This window comes from Marmota monax, unplaced genomic scaffold (assembly GCF_021218885.2).
Source record: "Marmota monax isolate L192 unplaced genomic scaffold, Marmota_monax_Labrador192_F-V1.1 WCK01_AAM20220418_F8-fsc01836, whole genome shotgun sequence".
Classification (NCBI taxonomy): Eukaryota; Metazoa; Chordata; class Mammalia; order Rodentia; family Sciuridae; genus Marmota; species Marmota monax.
The window spans coordinates 1-23,371 of NW_026692143.1; the positions used below are offsets into that span (position 1 = coordinate 1).

At 43.0% G+C, this 23,371-nt stretch overlaps 1 protein-coding gene and 1 long non-coding RNA gene across 5 annotated transcripts; one reads left to right on the forward strand and one right to left on the reverse strand.

The window, feature by feature from the left end:
- The first annotated feature begins 2,153 nt into the window (after positions 1–2,153).
- LOC131423203 (uncharacterized) lies at positions 2,154–18,501 on the forward strand. Of its 4 annotated transcripts, XR_009224300.1 has the most exons (5): positions 2,154–6,751; positions 8,396–8,441; positions 9,234–9,296; positions 11,708–11,776; positions 12,374–18,501. It is a non-coding gene; the product is annotated as an uncharacterized LOC131423203 (long non-coding RNA). The 4 variants fall into 4 exon arrangements; XR_009224298.1 differs by having other exon boundaries at positions 2,154–8,441; XR_009224299.1 differs by having other exon boundaries at positions 2,154–8,441; positions 12,379–18,501.
- Positions 18,502–21,026: 2,525 nt separating this feature from the next.
- LOC124108964 (testis-expressed protein 38-like) lies at positions 21,027–21,968 on the reverse strand. The gene has a single exon (XM_058570853.1). The coding sequence runs from the start codon at positions 21,666–21,668 to the stop codon at positions 21,027–21,029; it is 642 nt and encodes a 213-aa protein (XP_058426836.1). The 5' UTR covers positions 21,669–21,968.
- Between the last annotated feature and the right edge of the window lie 1,403 nt (positions 21,969–23,371).

A 23,371-nucleotide genomic window follows, 5' to 3' on the forward strand; every position in this document is an offset into this window, starting at 1 on the left:
ACTAGTTAAACTGAAATACTAGTAGTAACTAGTATTAGCGATGAGTGGGGATGCCAGGTTATCAGGCAAGAAAAGAAACTTCTGCCTGATCTTCACAGAGCTTTTGATTCTGGGTTGGGAACCCCAGGTCCTCCCTCCACTCCCCACCATGTGGAGATGATGTTTCCTAATGCTTGTCCATTGAATGTGTACAGAACTTCCAAATGGGTAATTTCTGATCCCCCTGATGCCTGTAGGAGGGCAGAAATTTAGCTTATGAATAATACAGACCCATCTGTCTGATGCTTATTGAGACTGTTTCTTGGCTCTGGCAGCACAGCTCCTGAGAGGTCCACATAGTGATGGCCATCTGTGGAAAACTTGATTGCTCTTGTTCTCAGTGAGGAGAGTGGCAGGAGGGGCCTTGCCTTCTTACTTGCTTTTGTCTCCAGTTCCATCCAGCTGTGTCTCCCTTCAGAAGCCTCATGGAGTGGGAGCATTTTGTAGGAGTCTAGCATAAAGGAAAGGGCATGTTTATTGCCATCTTAGCCTGCAATTGCTAAGGCTTCAGAACAGTGATGGGCCATGAATAGGCCTGAGTTCTTGTTCTGAGGTCTGTTTCTAACAACCATGTGACTCCCAGTAGGTCCCTGCTCAGCCTCCTGTTCCTTTTTTCTAAGCAGAAGAGTTTGCAGAGCTGTAGGAGCCTGAATGCCTCAATTTATGTGATTGGCCTGTACCACCCTCTGTGACCAGGCCCTCATTGTTTCTGTACTTTGAATTTGCCAAATCTGTATTTAAGATTTATAAAACTCAGTAGCTGATAAGATTTTGGGAGTCTTGTTTCCCTCCAGTTAAACCAGGGCTCAGTTAAAGCCTTTAGCTCTTCATCTTAAGGAACTAAAGGCTTAAAAAAAGGACACACCATAAGATTGATTACTAGGGTTGTTTTCTTACTCATGAGTTGTTCTGAGTTCCTTAATATGTTTCTGTTTATTTTATTGTTTCTCTTGCTGTGCTGGAGAGCTGGTTGGTTTGATACAATCTCATTTGTGCTTTTTCTGCTTTTTTTTTTTTGTATGTGTATTTTGGGGTTTATATTCCAAAAAATGTTTGCCCAGATCCAGTTTCATAGAGCTTTATTCTTTGTCTTCAAATAATTTTGCACTGTCAAGTATTCTATTTAGGCCTTAAACAAATTTGAGATAATTTTTTAATATTGTCTTAATTTCATACATTTGCATTTGGATGTCCTGTTTTCCTAGCACCATTTATTGAAGAGGCTGTGCTCTCCTATTGTATGCTCTTGGCATCTTTGTTGAAGATCAGTAGATCATAAATATTTATGTCGGGGCTCTTCATTCTGTTCCATGTATCTGCATGTTTGTTTTTATGGCAGTTCTGTGTGGTGATCTTGGTAATAACATTCTTTCTTTTGGCACTTTTTTCAATCTAAATTGGTATCCTCTAATGTAGAGGTTGCCCTCTATGTTTGATACACATTTGCTATCCTGGGGTTTTCTTTCTCTCTCATCTTGGAAAATTCCTTACACTTATTTTGTTCTGGTTCTCATTATATTTACATCAACCTCTTTCTTAGTTTACAGTATTTTTTTAAGAGAGAGAGAGAGAGAGAGAGAGAGAGAGAGAGAGAGAGAGAGAATTTTTCTAATATTTTTTAGTTTTCGGCGGACACAACATCTTTGTTTGTATGTGGTGCTGAGGATCGAACCCGGGCGGCACGCATACCAGGCAAGCGCGCTACCACTTGAGCTACATCCCCAGCCCAGTTTACTGTATTTTTTTCACAAGACATGTACATTAGTACCTAACTATGGAAGAACACATGAAATTTTCAGTTTTGGCTCTAATAACATTTCTTTCCGCATTCTTGTAGTCATGTCTGCAGGTGATGGATTTTTCTCCCTAGTATGAAGGTGTTTCCAGTTTGTCATTATTCCTGAAGGATATTTTTGTTGGATAGAGAATTCAGCGTCCTCTGAATGGAGGATTTCATTTTCATTTAACTTCTTTAGATTTTCTTTGTATCTTTGGTTTTCAATAGCTTGATTACATACTTTGAAGTTCTTTTTTTTTTTTTTTTTGAGAGGGGGAGGTTCACTCAGTTTCTTGATTCTATATGTTTATCTATTTTACATGGATATGTTTAGTCATTATTTCATTAATTTTGAAGGACCTATTCACCCTCACATTTTGGAACTCCAGTTATCCTTATGCTTGACTTTTTAATATTGTTGTTTAGGTCCATTATGTTCAGTCTGTCTGTTTGTTCAGTCTCTTTTCTGTTTTTCAGGTTGTGTAGTTTCCATTGATACAGTTCATTCTCACTGACTCTTCATTCTTTTATTTCCATTTAGCTATGAAGATTACCCACTGACTCTTTCATTGCAGATAATATATTCATTAGCTTTAAAATTCTTGTTTTTAAAGTAAATTTTTATTTCTATGGATGTTTTGAAGGGTTTCAAAAAGGCATTTCCTAAAATATCTTCTGTGTTTTGGGTAAAACATGGATTTCAGACAAGAGATTAATGTCTGAGAGACTTGTTAAACTTTTGTCATCTCTGTGCTTACTATCGCAACAACCTGCATGCAGACAGTGCTAATCAAGTTGGAAAGGAAGGCATCTATTCAGGAAAATAGTGAAAATGGACTAGACACAATTTGTCCATAGGTTATTAATGGATGAAAAAGATGAGTACTGTTTACTATGTAGGATTGATAATGCTGTCATTAATCTGGATGCACTATAGGTGGGTAGTATACTTTAAGGAAAATTTTGAATTGAATTACAAACATGTTGCACTCAAATGCTGGCCAATATAAGTCAGTAGGAAGTTGGAAAATTAAAGAGGAGCTATGAGGAAGAGGTCTAGAAATGTAGATTTAACTGTTTAGCAGAGAAGCAAAATGAGTCTTATAATACAACCATGCAAATAATAGAAACATCAGAGGTCATTCTTTGAAAGAAAAAGAATCAGCATAAAATCTGACAATTTCAAAGAAAGTTAGAAGAACCAGAAGACTGAGGTATACCAGAGGTCAAAAGTGAGAAATTTGTAGTCTGAAGGATTTGCCAGTGTCTTCTTGAACACACATAAAAAATTCAGCAAGCAAACAGATGTACTCCTCCTCCTCAATCTAAAGCATGCCAATATTTATGTAATGAGGATCTTCCCTAGCAATACCAAAAATGTAATTTTGTTATAGAGATTAATGTAAAAGTCCTACTCCAAGGAAGAGAAAAGAGGATGCACTGGAGGTAATAGAGGGGGTGAGTCCAGGCCATGTTTTAAAACTTTTCTCAGGGGTGAGAATAGATCAATATAATGGTAGCTGGTTGCTTAAAGTGTGCAGAAGGTGAACAGAGGCAGCAATTAGATTGGCTGGGTATGACTGGAAACAAAGCTATGGAGAGAATAATGGGTGTGGTGGTACGGTTTTAGAGTACATAGATAAAATTGAATTGAGGATATTAGGTTACAAACATTAAGGGGTATTTTTGCTTCTATTACAGGACAGGAAGAGAGGTAGTTATGGAGAAATTTGCTCAGGGAGAAAAGTCAATCTATATTGGAGGAAGTCGGGAATGTAAGACATTTGAGTATGAAAGTTAAAGAGGGAGGTTGCTGTTTCTACTCTCAGTTATGGGATAGAAAATATTTGGAAATAAATCTTTCTTCATACAACAAATATAAAAGCTAGTTCCTCCCCCACCCAACTATTTGAAGGTATTTGAGAATCAATAAGAGGATGAATATCTAGGAGAAAATAAATGCTTAGGGAAATAAGGTCAGTTTTTGGAGCAATTTTTCTCTAGTGGATATCTGCTGATTTTTGGAAGATCATCTGAAAAACGGAGCAAGCATTTGATAGCCTCTTAGGGTTAGAGGGATATGAAGTAGAACTCCGGCCCTATTAATGTAGTATGTGTGTTCCCTGTGAATCAGTGGTAGGAAGCAGAGTGATCCAGCATGAGAGGTAGGTTCAGCATGTGGAGGGGTGTTGCAAAAGGTATCTCGATAATCGATAATCGAGAGTGGGGATGTAGGTTGGTGCTGTGGCACCAGGTGAGGGAAGAGCTGCTGTGCGGCCAGCAGTGCAGGTGGCAGAGTAACAGGAGCCTGTGCCTTGGTGCTGCTTCCTCTGATGGCATAGTGCCTGCCTTCACAGGTGTCCAACTACTACACAGAATCTGGAATCTCCACTGGCTAGTCAGTTTGGGTACCAGCCGGGGAATGGCCTGTGTTGAAAGCTGACTTCATGCCATATTGTTGTTTTTGTTTCTCCAGTACAGGAGTGGGCTGTAAATGAAGGTGGCGGCTCTCAGCACTTTCACCAACTGCCAGGAATGCTCCTTCATTTTTCTCTTGCAGCAAAGAAAGAGAAGGAAGCCCACAGTGATCACATAATACAGCCCCAGTAATCCATAATAAAGGGAATCCAATTTAAGGCTGAAACAGAAAGAGGCAAGCTGACTGACAGCTGTAGCTTGAGACCTGGACTCTTTCTTCTTCCTCTACTTGACCTGGTTCATTCATCCATTCATTTATTCCCACCCTCCTCCAAGACATGCCAATTCTCTTCTGATTGAGTCCAAGCTAGTTTGGCAGGAAGCCTGAGAGGCCACTTTCACCTTTGACAGATAAGAAACACTAGGTGTACAGGGGCCATGACCTACCCGGACTCTGTCAGACCTTCTGGCTCCCAGTCCCGGACCCATCTGATCCTTTAGACTCACTAAGGGCAAGGTCCTTGAGGAAGTCAAAGCTCCCCTCTTGACAAGGACTCCCATGTAGCTTTTCTGTTTGGGCAGAATGTAGTCTGTGTCTACCTGGAGTCCCTCCTCTTCTAGTGGAGACTACCTCTTAACTGCTTAGCACTTCCCACAGGCAGCCACCTCCCCATCCTTCCAAAGGGAATTCCCCTACACACAAAGAACAGGAGGGCTACTTACATCCAGGAAAGCCCAGGTCCTCCTTTGGGGAATCCATCAGTTGGAGGCTTCTTACCAGTCCTAAGCCTCTGGAAAGAATGAACTCCCCCACTGCTTGTTCCACCAATGGGAGTCCTCAAAAGGCCTCAGCCTCATTATGTCCTCAAGATGAGGTCAGAGGGTTCTGAGCACTGAGAATCCAGGATTGGTGGTTGTGGAGTGGGTGACAGTTGACGCAAGGAAGGGACTCCATCTTGTGACATGTCATGAGCATAGTTGTCTTCCATCAAAGAATGGACCCAAGACAGAATTGTCTGTTCCCCAGTTCATATGGGGAATGCACAGAACAGCCCCCAGGAAAAGGCCCTCACACCCTCAGGAGTTTCTATGTATGGGGTTGGTGGTTAGGGAGCCATTTCTGCATAGCTGCTGCTTCTTGTTCTTCTTGTTCTTGTTGTTGTTCTTGTTGTTGTTGTTGTTGTTGTTGTTCTTCTTCTTCTTCTTCTTCTTCTTCTTCTTCTTCTTCTTCTTCTTCTTCTTCTCTTTTTTTCTGTTTTTTTTTTAATTGTGGATGGACCCTCATTTTATTAATTGATTGATGTGTTATGCTTAGAATCCAACACAGTGTCTCACACATGCTAGGCTAGTGCTGTACCACGGTGCCACAGTCCCAGCCCTGTGGATAAGTTTTTCAGAGGGAAGTGGGTCAGGGAACACAGTGAACATTGGACAGCCCAGGCAACAAGAAGTTTCTGCACGAGTAGTCAAGGAGACACAAGCTCCAAAGTACCTTGTGGTTCAAAATTCCTTCTGTGGCTCCTGGACTCTGTCTGTTGTTTCTTCAACCAGTGTTTCTTTGGCATCATCCATCCTGGTGGGGGCTATCTCCTATGTGATCCTGTATCCCTTTCCAGCTTCATCTCCCTCCCCATCCTTCAGACACCATTCCCTTCGGGCATGCTAGTGTCCACCAGGAACTCTGGACTGTGGCTTAGACTGCCCCTTCACTCAGAGTGCCTCTCATCACATTTCTACCACCAAACACATCCTTGTCCTCCCATGTGGCAAACACCCCAACATGGTGGCATACAGTGCTTTCCATAGATTTCCCAGAACCCCATGGTCTCCAGTGGGAGGAGACTTGGAGCCTTGTCTAATCCAACTCCCATCAGATAGCAGAGTCATGAGGTTAGGACATCCCTACTTACCACCCAATCATCACAGTATGCTGTCACTCAGGGACTTGTGTCAGTTCTCCTGAGGCAGCTGGATTCACTTTTGACCAGCTCAGTTAGAGAGATATTTGCTCATGAAGCTGAGGGCAGACCCCAAGAAGCTTGTACCCCTGGTCCTGGCTTGGCTCCTTGTTACCATTTAGTTCCTCCCAATTTCTTCAGTAGCCAGAATGAGCCTTGACAGCACAGATCATGCCAGTCTGCTCCCACATGCAGTGACTTCTCATTGCCCTCTGATGGAAAACCACAATCCTGAACCAAGGCCTCCAAATGCCTGAGCATTCTCACCAGCCACTCCCATGTGTCTCTTTCCACTTCCTGGGAAGCTTTTCTTTCCCTTCTTCATAGAGACTCTTTGCTCAATTTTTAGTTCTCTGCTTGAGTGTCTCTTTATTTCCATCTTTCTTTGTCTGCTTTGTTCATCAACATAGTGTTCTCATCACACAACATATATTTATTTTTTGTCTGTATCCAGTGGAATGGAAACCAGTGGAATCAAAGAAAAGAAGGATAGAAGCAATTCAGAGAGTGAAATTTCCACAAAGGGAATAAAAGAGTTGAAGTCAAAGAGACAATTAAGGTGTGCAAAGAGAGAGAGAGTTCATTTATGAAGGTTCCCTTGAGGAGTGGACATGGGAACGAAGCCCTAGGAGATGATCAGGCAGCCTGTGCAGCTGGATGCAGTAAGATGAACTGCAATGATCCTGAGCCAGTTACAGGCCAGCCCACCTAAACTTTTTAACCCTCTACTACATTCCAAACAGCACAGAGCAGGGCTGATCTGATCTTTCTAAGTACAGGTGTGAGAGAGCAGAGTTGTAGGATCTGTACCTGCCTCAGGAAGGGTTTCCTCAGCCAGATTTGCACACAATGCACATCAGTGAGTGCCTTGACAGAGGATGCCGTCATGTGTGGAGCAAGCCAGACAGATGTGCATGTCACTGGCCCTGACCTCAGGAACTCACAGTTGGTCCCAGAGGTGAAAAGGATAGTTGCATTGGGGTTGAGAGAGGCAACATGCATTGCAGGTATCCAAAGAAGCCTATAGAAGAAGACATTGGGCCCAATTCTGGGTGACTCCAGGAAGTAGTTCCCATGTGGTTGGAGCTGCAATTTGGCTTTAGGAAGTACAGGGTAACTGAAGTTTGGGAGCATTTTCTAAAGGTCAGCTCTGGGGTATAACTGGGAGAAATCACTTAATATCAGGCCCTCAGCCTCAGCTTCCTCACCCGGAAAATGAGGGTAATTCCTGCCTGATTCTGACAAAATGGAGGTCACCTAGAAACTTCAGTAGAGAGAAGCAGCTGCTATGAGGATGTTTGGGGAAACAACCTTTGATGCTAGAGGAATGAGTGGTATGAGTGCCAAGAACGTTTTCAGAGGAGCTATCTCATGAGCACCCTCGGGTTCAGTCAGCTCCCCAGAGCAGGATTGGCACCAAAAGAGGGCTGGTCGTGAGGAGGGAAGGCATGAATTAGGGCAGGCTTTCTGAATTAGGGGTGCCATGGCACCTGCAGAGCAGAGAGAGCCCACAGGCTGGGTTTGGAGCAGCCAGCCCAACCCCTTAGTAGACTCTAGTCCACTCTGGCCACCTGCCCTTGGAAATGCTATCTGAAATGGGAAACTTCTTCCCAAGGTATCTTTTCTTCCCAAGATATCTTTCTATTTCTTACCCCCTCTGCAGCTCCAAGGGAAAGAGGTGAAATGGCCAAGCACAGGAGACCCAAGAGAGCTCATTCTGCCAAGGCATCCCTGCAATTCACAGTGACACCTCTAGAATGGGCCCTCAGTACTAGCAGAGAGTGGTTACTGACAAATCCTCTCTCATCTATGCACTTCAGAATTTTGGTCAGGGACTAGCTCTTTCTGAATCCATCATTCTCAGCATGAGGTGTAGAAGTGTTAGAGAGAGTGGAAAGGAGAGTGAGTTCTTAGGTGCAAAATCAATGGAGTTTGTGCACCTCAACTAGATTGGTTTTCTTTTCCCTATGAAGAAAGCATAGATTTAGTGCTGGGGATGTGGCTCAAGCATTAACGTGCTCGCCTGGCATGTGCAGGGTGCTGGGTTTGATCCTCAGCACCACATAAAAAATAAAATAAAATAAAGATGTTGTGTCCACCGAAAACTGAAAAATAAATATTAAACATTTCTCTCTTCTCTCTCTCTCTTAAAAAAATTAGAAAGCATAGATTAATATTGTGTCTCATCATGCATTTCACACAGTGCCTTGGGGAAACAGCCTGCATGCAGAGGACCCACTCTGGAACAGGTAGGTTTCTAAGGAAACATGGAGATCCGAGTTTAAAGCTCTAGGAGACATTTCCAACAAGGGGCTGAAAATTTGAAAATATTGGCCAGGATTCACTGTTTTTGTGCAAGATGGTTTTTCAAAGAGATCTGAGAGATATTTCCATGGCTTTCTGAGGCCTTGCCATGACACCTGGTTTCAGTATGTGTTCCGGGGGTGCTGGAGCATATTGGAAGGAAACATAGTAACACCGCTACATTCCCTAGCCAGTCATTGAAAAGAATCCAAGGAAAACATGGGTAATCTGTCACTTCATGTGCAGATGAGGAAGCATCTCTGGTCAAATGACAGTTGCATTCAAAATGACAACCTCTGAATCTTTCAATGATTACAAAGTGCTGCAGGACTTCACCCTCATTGGTGCTGGTGAAGCCTGAACATGGAGACCTCATAGGTACTGCCCAGGAGTAGGACTGTGAAAGGCTGTGTGGCCTGTGGTCTTAGTGTTCCCAATCCTACAGTTTTTCTTTGAAATTCCTTAGTTAGAGAATGTAATCATTGATACTGTGTGCACACCATAGAAACCAGGGCCTCATACATGCCCGGCCAGCATTGGACCACTTAGCCACAAGCCCAGCCTCGCCCGCCTACAGCTCTTCTCATAGGTTTCCTGTGCTTCTGGAAGATCTGTTCCATTGTGCTGACAGGCTGTTTCCAACAAGCCTGAGAACCAGAATCAAGGTGTGGGGAGGGGCATTTGCTGTTATTGTTTCTACCCTAGGTGTTGATTGCTTCTTATTGTCTCTTTTTCAGACCCTCAGTTCCATCTTTAAGGTTGAGATGGTGAAAGAGCAAGGTGCAGAAGCAATCAAACAGGTGATGTATCCAAATGAATTGGTATCCTGGATGAAAATGTGTTCTGTGAAACCAATCTGAATGCAGAAAGAGCCAACATTTTCTGATGTCTCTTTCCTGTCCAAATGAAGAAGTAATCCTATGAGGCAAAAGTGCTAAATTCTTTCCAGAGTGCCATGAGCAAGCTCCTCTTTTCGCTGTCTTGCTCTCACAGAGCTGACCATCTCTTCTTTCCCCCTTTCCACAACTGGTGTCTACGTCTGACTCCAATTCCTCAAGACCTTATGCCTAGAAGACTGTGTGATGCTTCTGATAGGTGTCCTGCTCTCATTTCTTCCCCTCTACATATGTGATGCTCACCAGCTGAGTCCTCTTCAAGTTCTGCCTATCTTATAGGAAACCAGAGCATACTGGTTGACACATAGACTCTAGAACCGGTCTGCCAGTTTTCATCTTCAGTGAATAAAAATAAAGGTTATAATGGGAACCTGCATTCAAATGTTCCATAACTACTTCTTCCTTCCTTCCTGCCTACCTCCCTCCCTCCTTCCCCTCCTTCTTTCCTTACTTCTTGATGTTTGGAATTCCTAATCCTCCAGGATTCTACAAACATTGACAAAAGGCTTCCTGATTTCTTCCTTCTGTGTGCTTATCACCCAATCTGCTTATTGGGTCACCTTACATGCCTTGATTTTCATTGCCCATTACAATTTCATGTCCAAGTCTTTTCTAATTCAAACCCAAGAAGCTGTTTTTGTGGTATTTCATGAACTTCATTTCAGGTATGTGTACTGATTATCAAAATAAAAGTAAAAGTAGCACACTCTGTCAGGCATTATGCCTACTGCTTCCTATCCAGCATTTCATTGCACTCTCACTGAAATGAACTCAAGACCAGTTAGTGAATCTTGTGATTGGGGTTACTCTCTCGTAGAGGAACCCTTTTTTCTTGGCCTCCAGTGTCCCTTAGTGTGAGGTAGGGCTGACACAAGTGCATCTTTACCTTAATCAATAATCAAAGAAACCAATATTCCTTTTCTTTTTCAACATCCACACAGGGCTGTGATTTTAGGTATACTGTCCTGTGTTTGAGGACCTAGTTGGTCCAAATTGACTTTTTTCCTATGTATTCCTATGCAATAACTGAGATACCTCAGACATCAACTTGGGGACATTTTTGAAGACCTCTGACTTCTTTAGCTCTCCTCTATGAGTAGTGCCTCTTGCCAGGGTGGGTCTGTGTCTGGCTGACCTTAATGGCTTCTCTGGGAAGCATTGGAAATAATTGTGTCTGCAATGACCCTCCGCTTTGCAGAAGGTGCACGGGATGGCTTCCTGTTCTCTGGGGTCCTCTCAGTCTCTCTGATCTGCAGATTCTATGGATCATCTTACACTTTCCCTTACCCCTTCCAATTAATCAGAGTCGGCATGAGTATTGGATGTCGGCATTCTGTACTACCTGTACTGAAGGTGATGGCTTATGATCTGCACTAAAACCAGGTTGTTGTTTAGAAGCAATACATTTGCCATACACTAACAGATAACAGTTATAAAGGGGAAGGCCTCTGTGGAGTTCACACAAATGTGAGCACAGGGCTGGCTCGAGAACATTTCAGGTGACTTGATGGTTTTGTTCCTATACAGGGGGTGGAAGAGGTGTTTCATTAGCACTGATGCCACCAAGGGAGCAATGCCTCAGCGCACCAAGGTGAAGCTGATGCCCTCGGCTTCCATTTAGGAAAAGGCCCCCTTGTACCTGATTTTTTAATCTGGTCTATTAAGAGAAGAATGGGGAATGTTCAGCTGGAAATAGACTTCTCCATGCAGTGTGCATCCACCAATAGGCAAACACATTAGTGACATAACATATTCCACCAGCCCTAGTTGGGACTTGTCATTTTTGTATAAAATGGACTGACACATCAGTTTAAGTTCTTCTAAAAATCATTGCCATTGAATGGGAGGATTCTAGGAGCTGAAGCATGCTTGACTTTTGGTAGGGACCTAAATGTATAATATGAGCAGATGCATTTGTTTTCATGATGGTCATAAGAAAGTCACTACAGTTTGAGGGCTTGGACCTCACTTTTGACAAGTATGATTTGGTTTGGAAGAGTCATGTAGCCTCCCTTGAAACCTTTTGGTTTTGGCAACAGAAGAACTTTGGGTGACGTGGTGCTAACCTTTTTTGCTCCTTAATCTTGTGGTAACTCTCTTTGGGCATCAGCTTACCTGGTAGCAAGTACTCCCAGACCAGGATAATCACACATCTCCCAGGAAGTAGAAGATATTCAATATCCACTTGCCATGCTGCATAAGAGCAGTGCCTCTTGGGACCTTGTCCAGTAATTGGGGGACAACTTGGAGCTCCAGTAATGGGGGGAGGGAATTGAGCGCCTCCACAAGTATTGTTTCCATGTGTCTCTTCCCAGCCACCCTCCAAATCTCCTTGTATTGGTGAGACCAGTTCCCCCACTCTAGAGAGGAAGGACATTGCCCAGGTAAGGGCCATTGAGATGCAAATGACTCTGAGTATTTTCAAAACATTTACTACAGTAAAAACTGCATGGAATCTGACCTCTATGTCAATGTCAATTGCCTTAGGTTAGCTCCCTTTTCTAATATCCCTGGAAGTTTTCAACTTCATTGAGCAAAGGTTAAAACTCTAAAGCAAAATGTGCATATTGAAACATTCACCCCAAGGGCTAGAGTGGGAAGGAAATGGGAGTGGACATTCCTTCCACTTCCAATGGAGACAGGGTAAAAGGCAGAATGGTTCACCATGGGAGTTAGGATAAGCATGCAGAGGGGAAGAGCAAAAGGTATCTCCTGAAAGATAATCAGGAGTGAGGATTTGGACTGCCGCTGTGGCATCAGGTTAGATTAGAGGTGCTGTGCAGCCAGCAGTGCAGGTTGCAAGGGAACAGAGGCCTGTGCCTTGGTGCTGCTTCCTCTGATGGCATAGTGCCTGCCTTCACAGGTGTCCAACTGCCACAGAGAATCTGGAAACTTGACTTGAATCTCAATTTGGGGGCCTGCAGGGAAGGGCCTGTGTTGATACTGCGTTCATGCCACAATGCCGTTCTTTGTTTTTCCAGTACAGGGGTGAGCTGTAAGCAAATTTGGCAGCTCTCAGCACTTCCACTCACTGCCACAGGTAAAACAAAGCCCAGACATGTCCCCTTCAGCATTTCTGATAAGGCTCCTTCCTGTAGGCATACCATCTATATATACTCCTATAGAGCTTGAGAACCAAAAAAACCTGAAGGCAATTAACCTGGCTTTTGTAACTCAGTGGGCCCCAGACCTCCATAAAAATATTCAAAAAATTGATGGCTTTCTGAGGAAGAACAGGTCAGAGCTATTGGAGCTAGCTCAAAAGGTGTTTGAAAATAGAAACAGCCAGGATGCTCTACTGATAAAGGAAATACATTGGGCCACAGGGGCTGTGCTACAGTCTCCTGAAATTTTCAATCCCAGACAGATGCAGACTGCATACAGCAGAGGCAAAAGACAGATCAGTATTCTGTAAGAATTTGGACACTGGAAAATATAAATGCCCCCAACAAAATCAAAAGGACTTTCCCCAGCTGCAGGCCAAATCCCCTCATCTAAAACCAGCTCTAACTTTAGAAGAATAGGGGGACCATGCTTTTACAAACTAGGCTCCCAAGAGCCAATGGTACCTTCAAAATTGGGAGCCAACCTCTAAATTTCTTAGTGGATACAGGGGCTTTCACATTTGGTGTTGCAGAAGCCACCAGGACCCCTCACTAATGAAAATATGGAAGTACAAGGAGAAATAGGAGAAATTAAAAATTATAAATGGACCACTGTTGATGTAGGACAAGGAACTGTGACTCACTCTCTCATTGTTATCCCTGAATGACCTTTCCCATTGCTGGGATGGAAACTTCTAAGCAAACTTTAGGAAACTATATCATTTTCAGGGGATATGAATTCCCTACAATTGGGGAGTCCTACAAGAGCCTTAACTATATCATGCCCATAAAGGGAGGAATATCTGCTCTCTCAAAATCTTATCCAAGCTTAGAAGGAAAATGGAAAAAAAAAAAAACTATTTATCCAAGAAATTCTTACAGTTTGGGCTAAGGATAACCCTCCTAGGTTGTAATACAACTAATATCTGGGGCTATGCCAATTCAGGTTAGACAATACCCCATCAGCTCTGAAGCCAGAGTAAGAATCAAAACCCATATTAGATGTCTCCTAGAAGAGGAAATACTAATTAGATATCAGTCACCTTGGAACACCCCTTTGTTGTCTGTCCAAAGGCCTGGGACTCATGATTAGAGACCAGTACAGAACTTAAGGGAAGTGAACAAATGGGTAGAAACCATATACCCAACTGTCCCAAACCCTTATACCTTGCTCAGTCTGTTGGCATCAGAACATAGGATCTACACGGTATTAGATTTGAAAGATGCATTTTTCTCCATTCCTTTGTCAAAACTGAGTCATCCCATCTTTGCATTTGAATGGACTGACCTGGAGCAGGGAATATTGGGACAACCAACCTGGACTCGACTACCTCAGGGATTTAAGAGCTCCCCCACCATCTTTGATGAAGAACTCAACAAAGATTTGAGCCTTTTCTGCAGTGAGTACCCCAAGATAACCTTGATTCAATATGTGTATGATCTTTTGCTAGCAGCAAGGGATGAAAGGGACTGTTGAAAGGCCACCTGGGGCATAATGAGGACCTTGGCTCAATTAGGGTATTGAGTCTCCAAAAACAAAGCACAAATCTGTTCTCCTCGAGTTACTTATTTAGGATATGAACTGATGGAAGGGAAAAAGCTGCTGTCCCAAGCCCACATAGAGGCCATAATGAAGATCCCAATCCCAACTCTAAAAAGCAGGTTAGGAAATTCCTAGGGGCAGTCAGGTACTGCCACCTTTGGATACCTGGATTTGCTGATATTGACAAGCCCTCTATATATTGCAACTGTGGGAGGCAACTGACCTTTAGTTTGGACTGTAGAAAATGAATTAGCCTTTAAAAATCTAAAAAAGGCTCTGGTAGGCTCCTGTCCTAAGCTTCCCTGATATCTCTAAGCCCTTCCATCTGTATGTTCATGAGAAAAAGGGTATTGCAAAGGGAGTGCTTACCCAAAATCTAGGGCTATAGAAAAGATAAATTGCCTACATTTCAAAAAGGCTTGATCTGGTAGCATCAGGGTGGCCTCCTTGTTTAAGAGCCATAGTGGCTACTGCACTCCTGATGAAGGACACAGACAAACTAACTCTGGGGCAGACTCTTACTGTGACTGTTCCACACACAGTGGAAGATCTATTGAGGGATGCCACAAATCATTGGATGTCAAATGCCCGCCTCACTTAATAACAGGCTTTCCTCCTAGACAAGGACAGATTAACATTCAATAAATCCATGGCAGTCAATTCAACAACCCTGCTGCCAGACAACAACCTGTAGGAGCCAATTCATGACCGCTCATAGATGCTGGATGTCATCCAATGTACTTGACTAGACCTGACTGAAATTCTTCTCAGCGTCAGAGATTCAGACCTTTACACTGCTGGCAGCAGTTACGTCTGAGATGGAATGAGGTATGTGGGAGTAGCAGTAGATATGGGCCAAAAAGAAGTTATTTGGGCACAGGGTTTGCCCAGGGGCTCATCAACCCAAAAAGCAGAAATCATTGCTATCACACAGGCATTGAGATGAGCAGAAGGAAAAGGGGTGAATATTTACACAAACAGCCACTATGTTTTTGCTACAGCACATGTGCATGGACAGATATATAAACAAAGGGGACTTTTAATTTCATATGGTAAGACCATTGAAAATAAACAAGAAATTCTTCAATTACTGGAGGCTATCTATCTGGTTGCCAGATAATTATCCACTGGCCTGGACACTGCAAAGATGATAGTCCTCAAACTCAGGGAAACAACTAGGCTGATCAAACAGCCAGGGAAATAGCCCTTGGAGATCCAAGACACCAAACTATCCAACAACTCTCCAATTATCCAAAATTTTCTGTTAAAATTGGGGAGGACGCCTCTTCACACACTACAGAAAAAAATAAACTTATCTTCTCATTGGGTGCCCAACAAAACTGTCATGGCTGGTGGAACCTCCCAAATGGAAAAATCTGCATATCTAAGCTACTAGGGAGAAAATGGTTAACTGATCTTCATCCAGCCATGCATTTATCACCCAAGAAGATGTCATAATTAATCTCATCCTATGTTTGGCTTCGGGGACATCGAGGGATGCTTCAAGATATCTCAAATTGTTGCATGACATGTGCACAGGTAAATGCTAGAAGGATCAACTTCCACAAGGAAACAGGAGTTAAGATTCTGTACCTGGTAAATTTGGGGAATTAGACTTTACTGAAATTAAACTTGGACTATATGAATATAAATACTTGTTAGTCTTTGTTGAAACTGTCTCTGGCTGGGCAGATGCTTTTCCAATCTAGATGGAAATGGCACAAATAGTAGATAAAAAACTAATAAATGAGAATGTTCCTAGATTTGGCTTCCCTCTAATTTTGGGGTCTGACAATGGCCTGGCCTTGATGTACAAATTATCTCAATTGATTTCAAAGGCCCTTAATATAAACTGGAAATTATGCTGTGTGTACCACCCTCAAAGCTCAAGGAAGGTAGAAAGGATGAATAGAAGTAAACACTGTCTAAATTAATCCTTAAGACTGGTGTTAACTGGGTTAATCTCCTGCTTTTTGCCCTATTGAGGGCCCATTGCATTCCTTATCAGGAAAAATTTACTGCATATGAAATAATTTATGGGCAGCCACTGCCTATGGTTTCCAGAGTACACCTAGATCTGCTAGGAGACATTCCAATCTCAGGGTCACAACTATTCATGGATAAGATCTTTCTTCAGGTTCAGGCTGCTCGGCCTATTGGACATAGATTTGTTGATCATTCATTCCAACCTGGCGATGCTGTGCTGATACAATGTTTGAAAACTAATACCATCGAACCCAGGTGAAAAGGCCCTTCCATTGTGATTCTCCACATTCCCACTGCCATCAAAGTTGCTGGTATTCCTGCTTGGATTCATCATTCTTAGCTTAAGAAGGCACCTTCAGAACCCACTGGAGGAGAATCTAGCTGCCAAAGGTGGAAAGTGACTGAGCATGGACCTTTTAATTTTAAAATTTCTAAGGGTTAATATGTTGTCATTAACTTCTTATTGCTTTTCCTTGTTATTGTAAACATTATGCTAATAATTTTCCCTGTTGGAATATATATGTATTCTTGGGTGTTAGCTATGCTAGCCTCAACCAACCTTGCACCCCTTTGTAGCGCAGGTAGGACCTGCCATTGTAAGATCCCCACTAATATTAAATTGTACTTACTCCTGTCAGGATCCAATAATTGGCCCTATAAGATGGTGTAAAGAAAATCAAGAAATTTTCAGTCTGGTATTCAGGGAGGGACCATGGAAAAATCTTACAGACCAGTCTCAAGGGGATCATATAAATTTTGGAATCTATAAATACTCAGCTCACCCAAAAGATTCAGGACAATATTCTTTTATTAAGTTTAAAAAGAGGGCCATAGTGGATACTGACTATTCAAGTGCTACTTTAAATGTGGATATTTCCATGAGCCTCCTAAATTCTACAAACAACCAAACCTTTTGGTTACAATTGATTGTTGATACTATGAACAAAAGTTCCTTCTGCATACAACAAGGAAGTTCCATCAATCAATTGTTAGCTAATCATCTTATGGGCCTCTCTATAAAATATGATGACTATATTAAGGTCACTGGTGATAGGGCTACACAGCAAGACTGACCTGTGTCCCATGCAGAGTCAGACTTGCCAGCTTCACTGATGTCCAAAAACATCGTTTATGCATAGAGTGCATCCTTCCCCAAACCCCACCTAATTGTTCTATTGAACAAAATATCTCCCTACCCAATGGCAAATGACTTCCTACAGGATGGGCTTTTCTCTGTGATAAGATGAGTTTCCAGGCTTTGCCTACCAATTTCTGTGGGATCTGCTCTATTGGATGGATCTTTCCCTTACTGCCATCCCTGGCATCTCCCCACCAAGACATCCGAAGTCTGCCCCCCAATTGCAATAACAATTTAATCCACTTGGACCCCCTAGACTTCGCAATTGCAGCAGCTTTCTTTTTGCCAATTCTAGTGGTAGGAATACAGAGAAATCATGAAATTAGTCTGTAGTTTTAGCAAAACAGCTAACCTTATGACACAATTCTTAGTAGAAATTAATCAGGAGATGAAAGTACTCTGAATCTCAGTACTACAAAATAGAGCAGCTATTACTTTCTTTTTCTGAGATATCATTTGGGCTGTCAACAATTCCCAGGCATGTGTAGTTTTAATATTACCGATTATTCTAGTGTTATCCAACAACAGAGGGATGAAATAAAAAAGGAGATCAACAAAATTCAAATGGACAACTCTTAGCCAGGCTTGGGAAACTGGTTTCCATGGTTAACTTCCCTTGTAGGTCCTATAATTTGCATCATCTCCTATTAGTTCTTGTCCCATGAATCATTAACTATGTGCTCAGGTTTGGAGGACTACAACTTAATTCTATTATGTATAATTGACAGTATTAACATATATGATTGACATTACTGATTGTTCCCTATCAAAGATTTGAAAGGGATACGTAAGACAAGGGGGGAATGATAAACCCAGACTAATTCCGTTTTAAGATCAGGAGCCAACGTTTCACAAGTTATAAAAGATTCATTTGTGTTTTCTGTAAAATATTAGGATTTCTATTTAGCCTGGCCGTATTTTGATGTTTTAAATTTGCTTGTAATGCTTGCCCATTCCTTGAACTCACCCATGCCTAGCTTTCACTGACAAGATAGCAGCCCTCTCTGAAACTTTAGTTATGCCTCATAATCTCTGGCTTTCCCTGGCCAGATAACGACCCTCTCTGAAACTCTAGTGGCACCTCATAAATCCTCATACTGGGATCTAAAATTACTCCCTAAATGCTGAAACATTTAGACCATTAACCTACTACCTGCCTTTGTGTTATGCTTGTCAAAATTCTGTTATCTGTAAGTTCTAAAGACACTCCCCCTTTGTATGCAAGTTTCTGTGCTATAAAGCTGTGTTCCTAGAGAGCTGTAGCATTGTCTTCTATTCCCATGGGTTTCAGGAGAGACAATCCTGGCCTGTCAAAATTACAAGCTTGTTTTAATTTGATTTAAATTGGAGTCAGTGGTCTTTTCTTTGTGTCATGGTTTAACACTCCCATGTATCTTTTCTGTTTGGACAGAACATGATCTGTGCAATGAGCCAACTCATCTTTGGATGTCTTGCTCTCATATACCTGACCAACTCGTATTTCTCCTATGCCACTACTGTTGCCTCCATCTCATTCCAAGTCTTTAAGACCCTATGCATAGATGATTGTATTATCTTTCCAATAGGTTTCCTGCTCCCATTTCTCCCTCTCTCCATATCATAAGCTCAGCAGGTGAGTCCTCCTAAAGTTCTGCCTGTCTTATAGGAAAGCAGAGCATACCTGTACAAATACAGACTCTAGAACCTGTCTGCAGTTTTCATCTGCAATGAAGAAAAATAAATATTATATTGGGAACCTGCCTACAAATGTTTCATAACTTCTCAATTTTTTCTTTCTTCTTGATGTTAGGAATTTGTAATCCTCCAGCATTCCACAAACTTGGAAGAGAAGCTCCCTGATCTTTTTCTTTCCAAGTGCTCATCATCTAGTCTGCCTGTTAGGTCACTGAATATGCCTTGATTTTCATTGCCCATTACAATTTCATGCCCAAGTCTTTTTAATTAGACTAAAAGAAGCTATTTTGTGGCATTTCATGAACTTCATTTCAGAGAAGAACCCTTTTTCCAAGGCCTTCAGCATTACTTAGTGTTTGTAGGGCTGACACAAGTGTATCTCTGCTTTTATAAACAAAAAAAAAATATTTTCGCTTTTCAACATCCATGTACTCCTGTGATTTCAGGCTATCCTCCCCTGCCCTGAGTTTTTAGTCCAAGTTGGTCCAAACTTACCTTGTTCCTATCTATTCCTAAGAATTAGCTGAGATACCTCAGACATCACCTTGAGGACATTTATGAAGACCTCTGACTTTAGCTTTCCTCTATGAGTGGTGCCCCTTGCCAGGAGGGGTCTGAGTCTGGCTGATCTTACATGGCTTCTCTTGGAAGCAATGGGGACAATTGTGTCTGCAATGACCCTTGAATTTGCAGAAGGTGCACTGGAATACTTTGGTTCTCTTGTGCCTGTGCCTTGGCACTGCTTCCTCCAATGGCATATTGCCTGTCTTCACAGGTGTCTGACTCCCACAAAGAATCTGGAATCTTGACTTGAATCTCAGTTTTGGGACCAGCCAGAAAATGGCCTGTGTTGATAGCTGCATTCATACCACATTGACGTCCCTTGATTCTCCAGTACAGGAGTGGGCTGTTAGTGAAGGTGGCACCTCTCAGCAATTCCACCCACTGCTCCTCCAGTTTTCTCTTCAAGTGCAGAAAGAGAATGCAGCCCACAGTGATCACAGAGCATAGCTACAGCTATCCAAAGTACAATTTCTCCCACACTGAGGCTGAAAAAAATAAAGGAAAGTTGACTGACAGCTGTAGGTTGAGACCTGAACACTTACTGAACATTTCACACAGACTTGATCAGTTTGTTCCCACACAGGACGTGGAAGAGGTGTTTCATCAGCACTAATGCCAACAGGGGAGGGATGCCTCAGTGCACCAAGATGAAGCTGATGTACTCTTTCCATTTAGAAAAAGGCCACCTTATACCTGATTTGGAATCTGGTGAATTAAGGGAAGAATGGGGAATGTTGAGCTGGAAATAGAATTCTCCATGCGGTGTGCATCCACAAATAGGCAAACACATATTCCACCAGCCCTAGTTTGGACTCATCATTTCTGTATAAAATGGACTTAACAGCAGTTGGAGTCATTCTGAAAATCATTCCCATTGAATGGGAAGGATTCTAGGAGCAGAAGAATGCTTGACTTTGGATAGGGAACTAACTCTATACTATGAGCAGATGCATTTCTTTTGATGATGCTCATAAAAAGGGCTCTAGAGTGTGAAGGTTTCCACCCCTCCTTTGACAAGTATGATTGTATTTGGAAGAGCCATGTAGCCTCCCTTGAAACCTTTTGTTTGGGCAACAGAAAAAATTTGCATGGCATGGTCCTAACCTTTTTTGCTCCCTAATCTTGTGGTAACTCTCTTTGGGCATCAGCTTACCTGGTAGCAAGTAGTCCCAGACCAGGCTAATCATACATCTCCCAGCAAGTGGAAGTTCTTCAACATCCACTTGCCCTGCTGCAGAAGAGCAGTGCCTCTGGGGACCTTGTCCAGGGGTGGTACACCTTGGAGCTCCAGTGATTGGGGGAGGGAATTGAGCTCCTCCACAAGTATTGTTTCCATGTGTCTCTTCACAGCCATCCTCCAAATCTCATTTTATTGTTAAGACCTGTTCCCCCATCCTAGAGGGGAAGAGCATTGCCATGTTAAGAGCCATTGAGACACAAATGACTCTATTTACAAAACATTTACTATTGTAACATCTACCAGGGCTCTGACCTGGGTGGCAATGTCAATTGCCTGAGGTTAGCTCCTTTTTCTAATAGCCCTGGTACCTGAAGTTCTCAGCTTCAGTGAGCAGAGACTGAAAATCTAAAGAACAAAGTATGCATTGAGACATTCACCCTAAGGGCTAGAATGGGAAAAGAATGAGAGTGGACATTTCTTTCCACTTCCAGTGGAGATAGGGGTAGGAGGCAGAGTGGTCCAGCATGGGAGGTAGGTTCAGCATGTGGAGGGGTGGAGCAAAAGGTATCTCCTGAAAGATAATCAGGAGTGGGGATTTGGACTGCCGCTGTGGCATCAGGTTAGATAAGAGCTGCTGTGTGGCCAGCAGAGCAGGTTGCAGAGGAACAGGGGCCTGTGCCTTGGTGCTACTTCCTCTGATGACATAGTGTCTGCCTTCACAGGTGTCTGACTGCCACAGAGAATCTGGAATCTCCACTTGAATGTCAGTTTGGGGACCAGCCGGGGAAGGGCCTGTGTTGATATCTGCATTCATGCCACATTGCTGTCCTTTGTTTCTCCAGTACAGGAGTGGGCTGTAAGTGAAGGTGGTGGTTCTCAGTACTTCCACCCACTGCTGGGCATGCTCCTCCAGTTTCTTCTTCCAGCACAGGAAATCAATGCAGCCCACAGTTATCACATAGTGCAGCCCCAGCAATCCAAAGTACAGTGACACCCACACTGAGGCTGAAAATGAAGAGGTAAACTGACATCTGTAACATGGGACCTCAACTCTTTCTTCTTCCTCTGCTTGACTTGGCTCATTCATCCATTCCTTCCTTCCCACCCTCCTCAAAGACACATCTCATAGACTTCTCATTGAGTCCAAGCTGGTTTGGCAGGAAGCCTAAGATGCCACTTTCGCCTTTGACAGATAAGGAATGCTTGTGTACAGGGGCCATGACCTACCCAGACTCAGTCAGGACTTCTGGCTCCCAGTCTCAGACCCATCCTGTCCTTCAGACTGAGATGCCTCACTATGCACAATATCCTTGAGCAAGTCAAAACTCCCCATTTTATGGCAAGACTCCTTGCTTTTCTGTTTGGGCAGAGCATGGTCTATGTCTTCAAGGAGTCCCTCCTCTTCTGGTGGAGCCTACCTCTTAACTGCTTAGCACTTCCTGCAGGAAAGCAGCCACCACCCTATCCCTACAAAGGGTATTCCCCTACACTCAAAGGACAGTAGGGCTACTTATGTCCAGGAAGGCCCAGGTCCTCCTTTGGGGAATCCATCAGTTGAAGCTTCTTACCAGTCCTATGACTCTGGAAAGAATGAACTCCCCCACTGCTCATTCCACCAATGGGAGTCCTCAGAAGGCCCCAGCCTCATTATGCCCTCAAGATGAGGTCAATGGTTCTGAGCACTGAGAATTCCAGGATTGGTGGTTGTGGAGTGGGTGAAAGTTGATGGAAGGAAGGGACTCTATTTTGTGACGTGTCATGAGCATCGTTGTCTTCCATCAAAGAATAGTCCCAACACCGAATTGTCTGTTCCCCACTTCATATGGGGAACTGACAGAACAGCCCCAGGAAAGGGCCCTCACACCCTCAGGAGTTTCTATTTATGCAGTGAGTTGTTACAAAGCCATTTATGGATTATTTCAGTGAGTTGTTACAAAGCCATTTATGGATAATTTCTCCTTCTTCCTTCTCCCTCCTCCTCGTCATCGTCGTCCTCCTCCTCCTCCTCCTCCTTCTTCTTCTTCTATTTTTTTAATTGTCAATGGACCTTCATTTTATTAATTATTGATATGGTGTGCTTAGAATCAAACACAGTGCCTCACACATGCTAGGCTAGTGCTCTACCACTGTGCCACAATCCCAGCCCTTTACATGGATTTTTCAGAGAGGAGTGGGGCAGAGAACACAGTGAACTTTGGGCAGCCTTGTCATCAAGAAGTTTCTGACCAAGTTGTCAGAGAGCCAAACAGCTCCAAAGTTTCATGTAGTCGAAACCTCCTTCTGTTGCTCTTCCAATGTCTCTTTTCTTTCTTCTACCAGTGTTTCTTGGGCATCATCCATCCCTGTGGGTGCTCTCCTTAATGTTATCCTGTATTTCTTTCCAGCTTCATCTTCTTCCCCATCCTTCAGACACCATTCCCTTCTGGGCATCCCAGAGTCCACTAAGAACTCTGGACTTTGGCCCAAACTACTCCTTCACTCAGGAGTGCCTCTCACCACATTTCTAGCTCTGAACACATCCTCGTCCTCCCACATGGTCAAAACTCCAACTCAGTGGCACTCTGATGCTACCTGATGGTACTGAATCAATCCCAGCACCCTATGGTCTCCATTTGGAGGAGACTTGGAGACCCGTTTAATTCAACTTCCATCAGATAATGGAGTAATGAGATTAGTACTTTCCTACTCACCACCAAATCCCTGAAAATTGCTGTAATTCAGGGACTTGCTTACCATCTCCTGAAGCATCTGGATTCATTTTGGACCAGCTCAGTTAGAGGGAAATTTGCT

What these genes read in the sequence shown, in the direction of transcription:
- LOC124108964 (XM_058570853.1), bottom strand. Translation starts at nt 21,668, where the DNA reads ATGAATGAGCCAAGTCAAGCAGAGGAAGAAGAAAGAGTTGAGGTCCCA.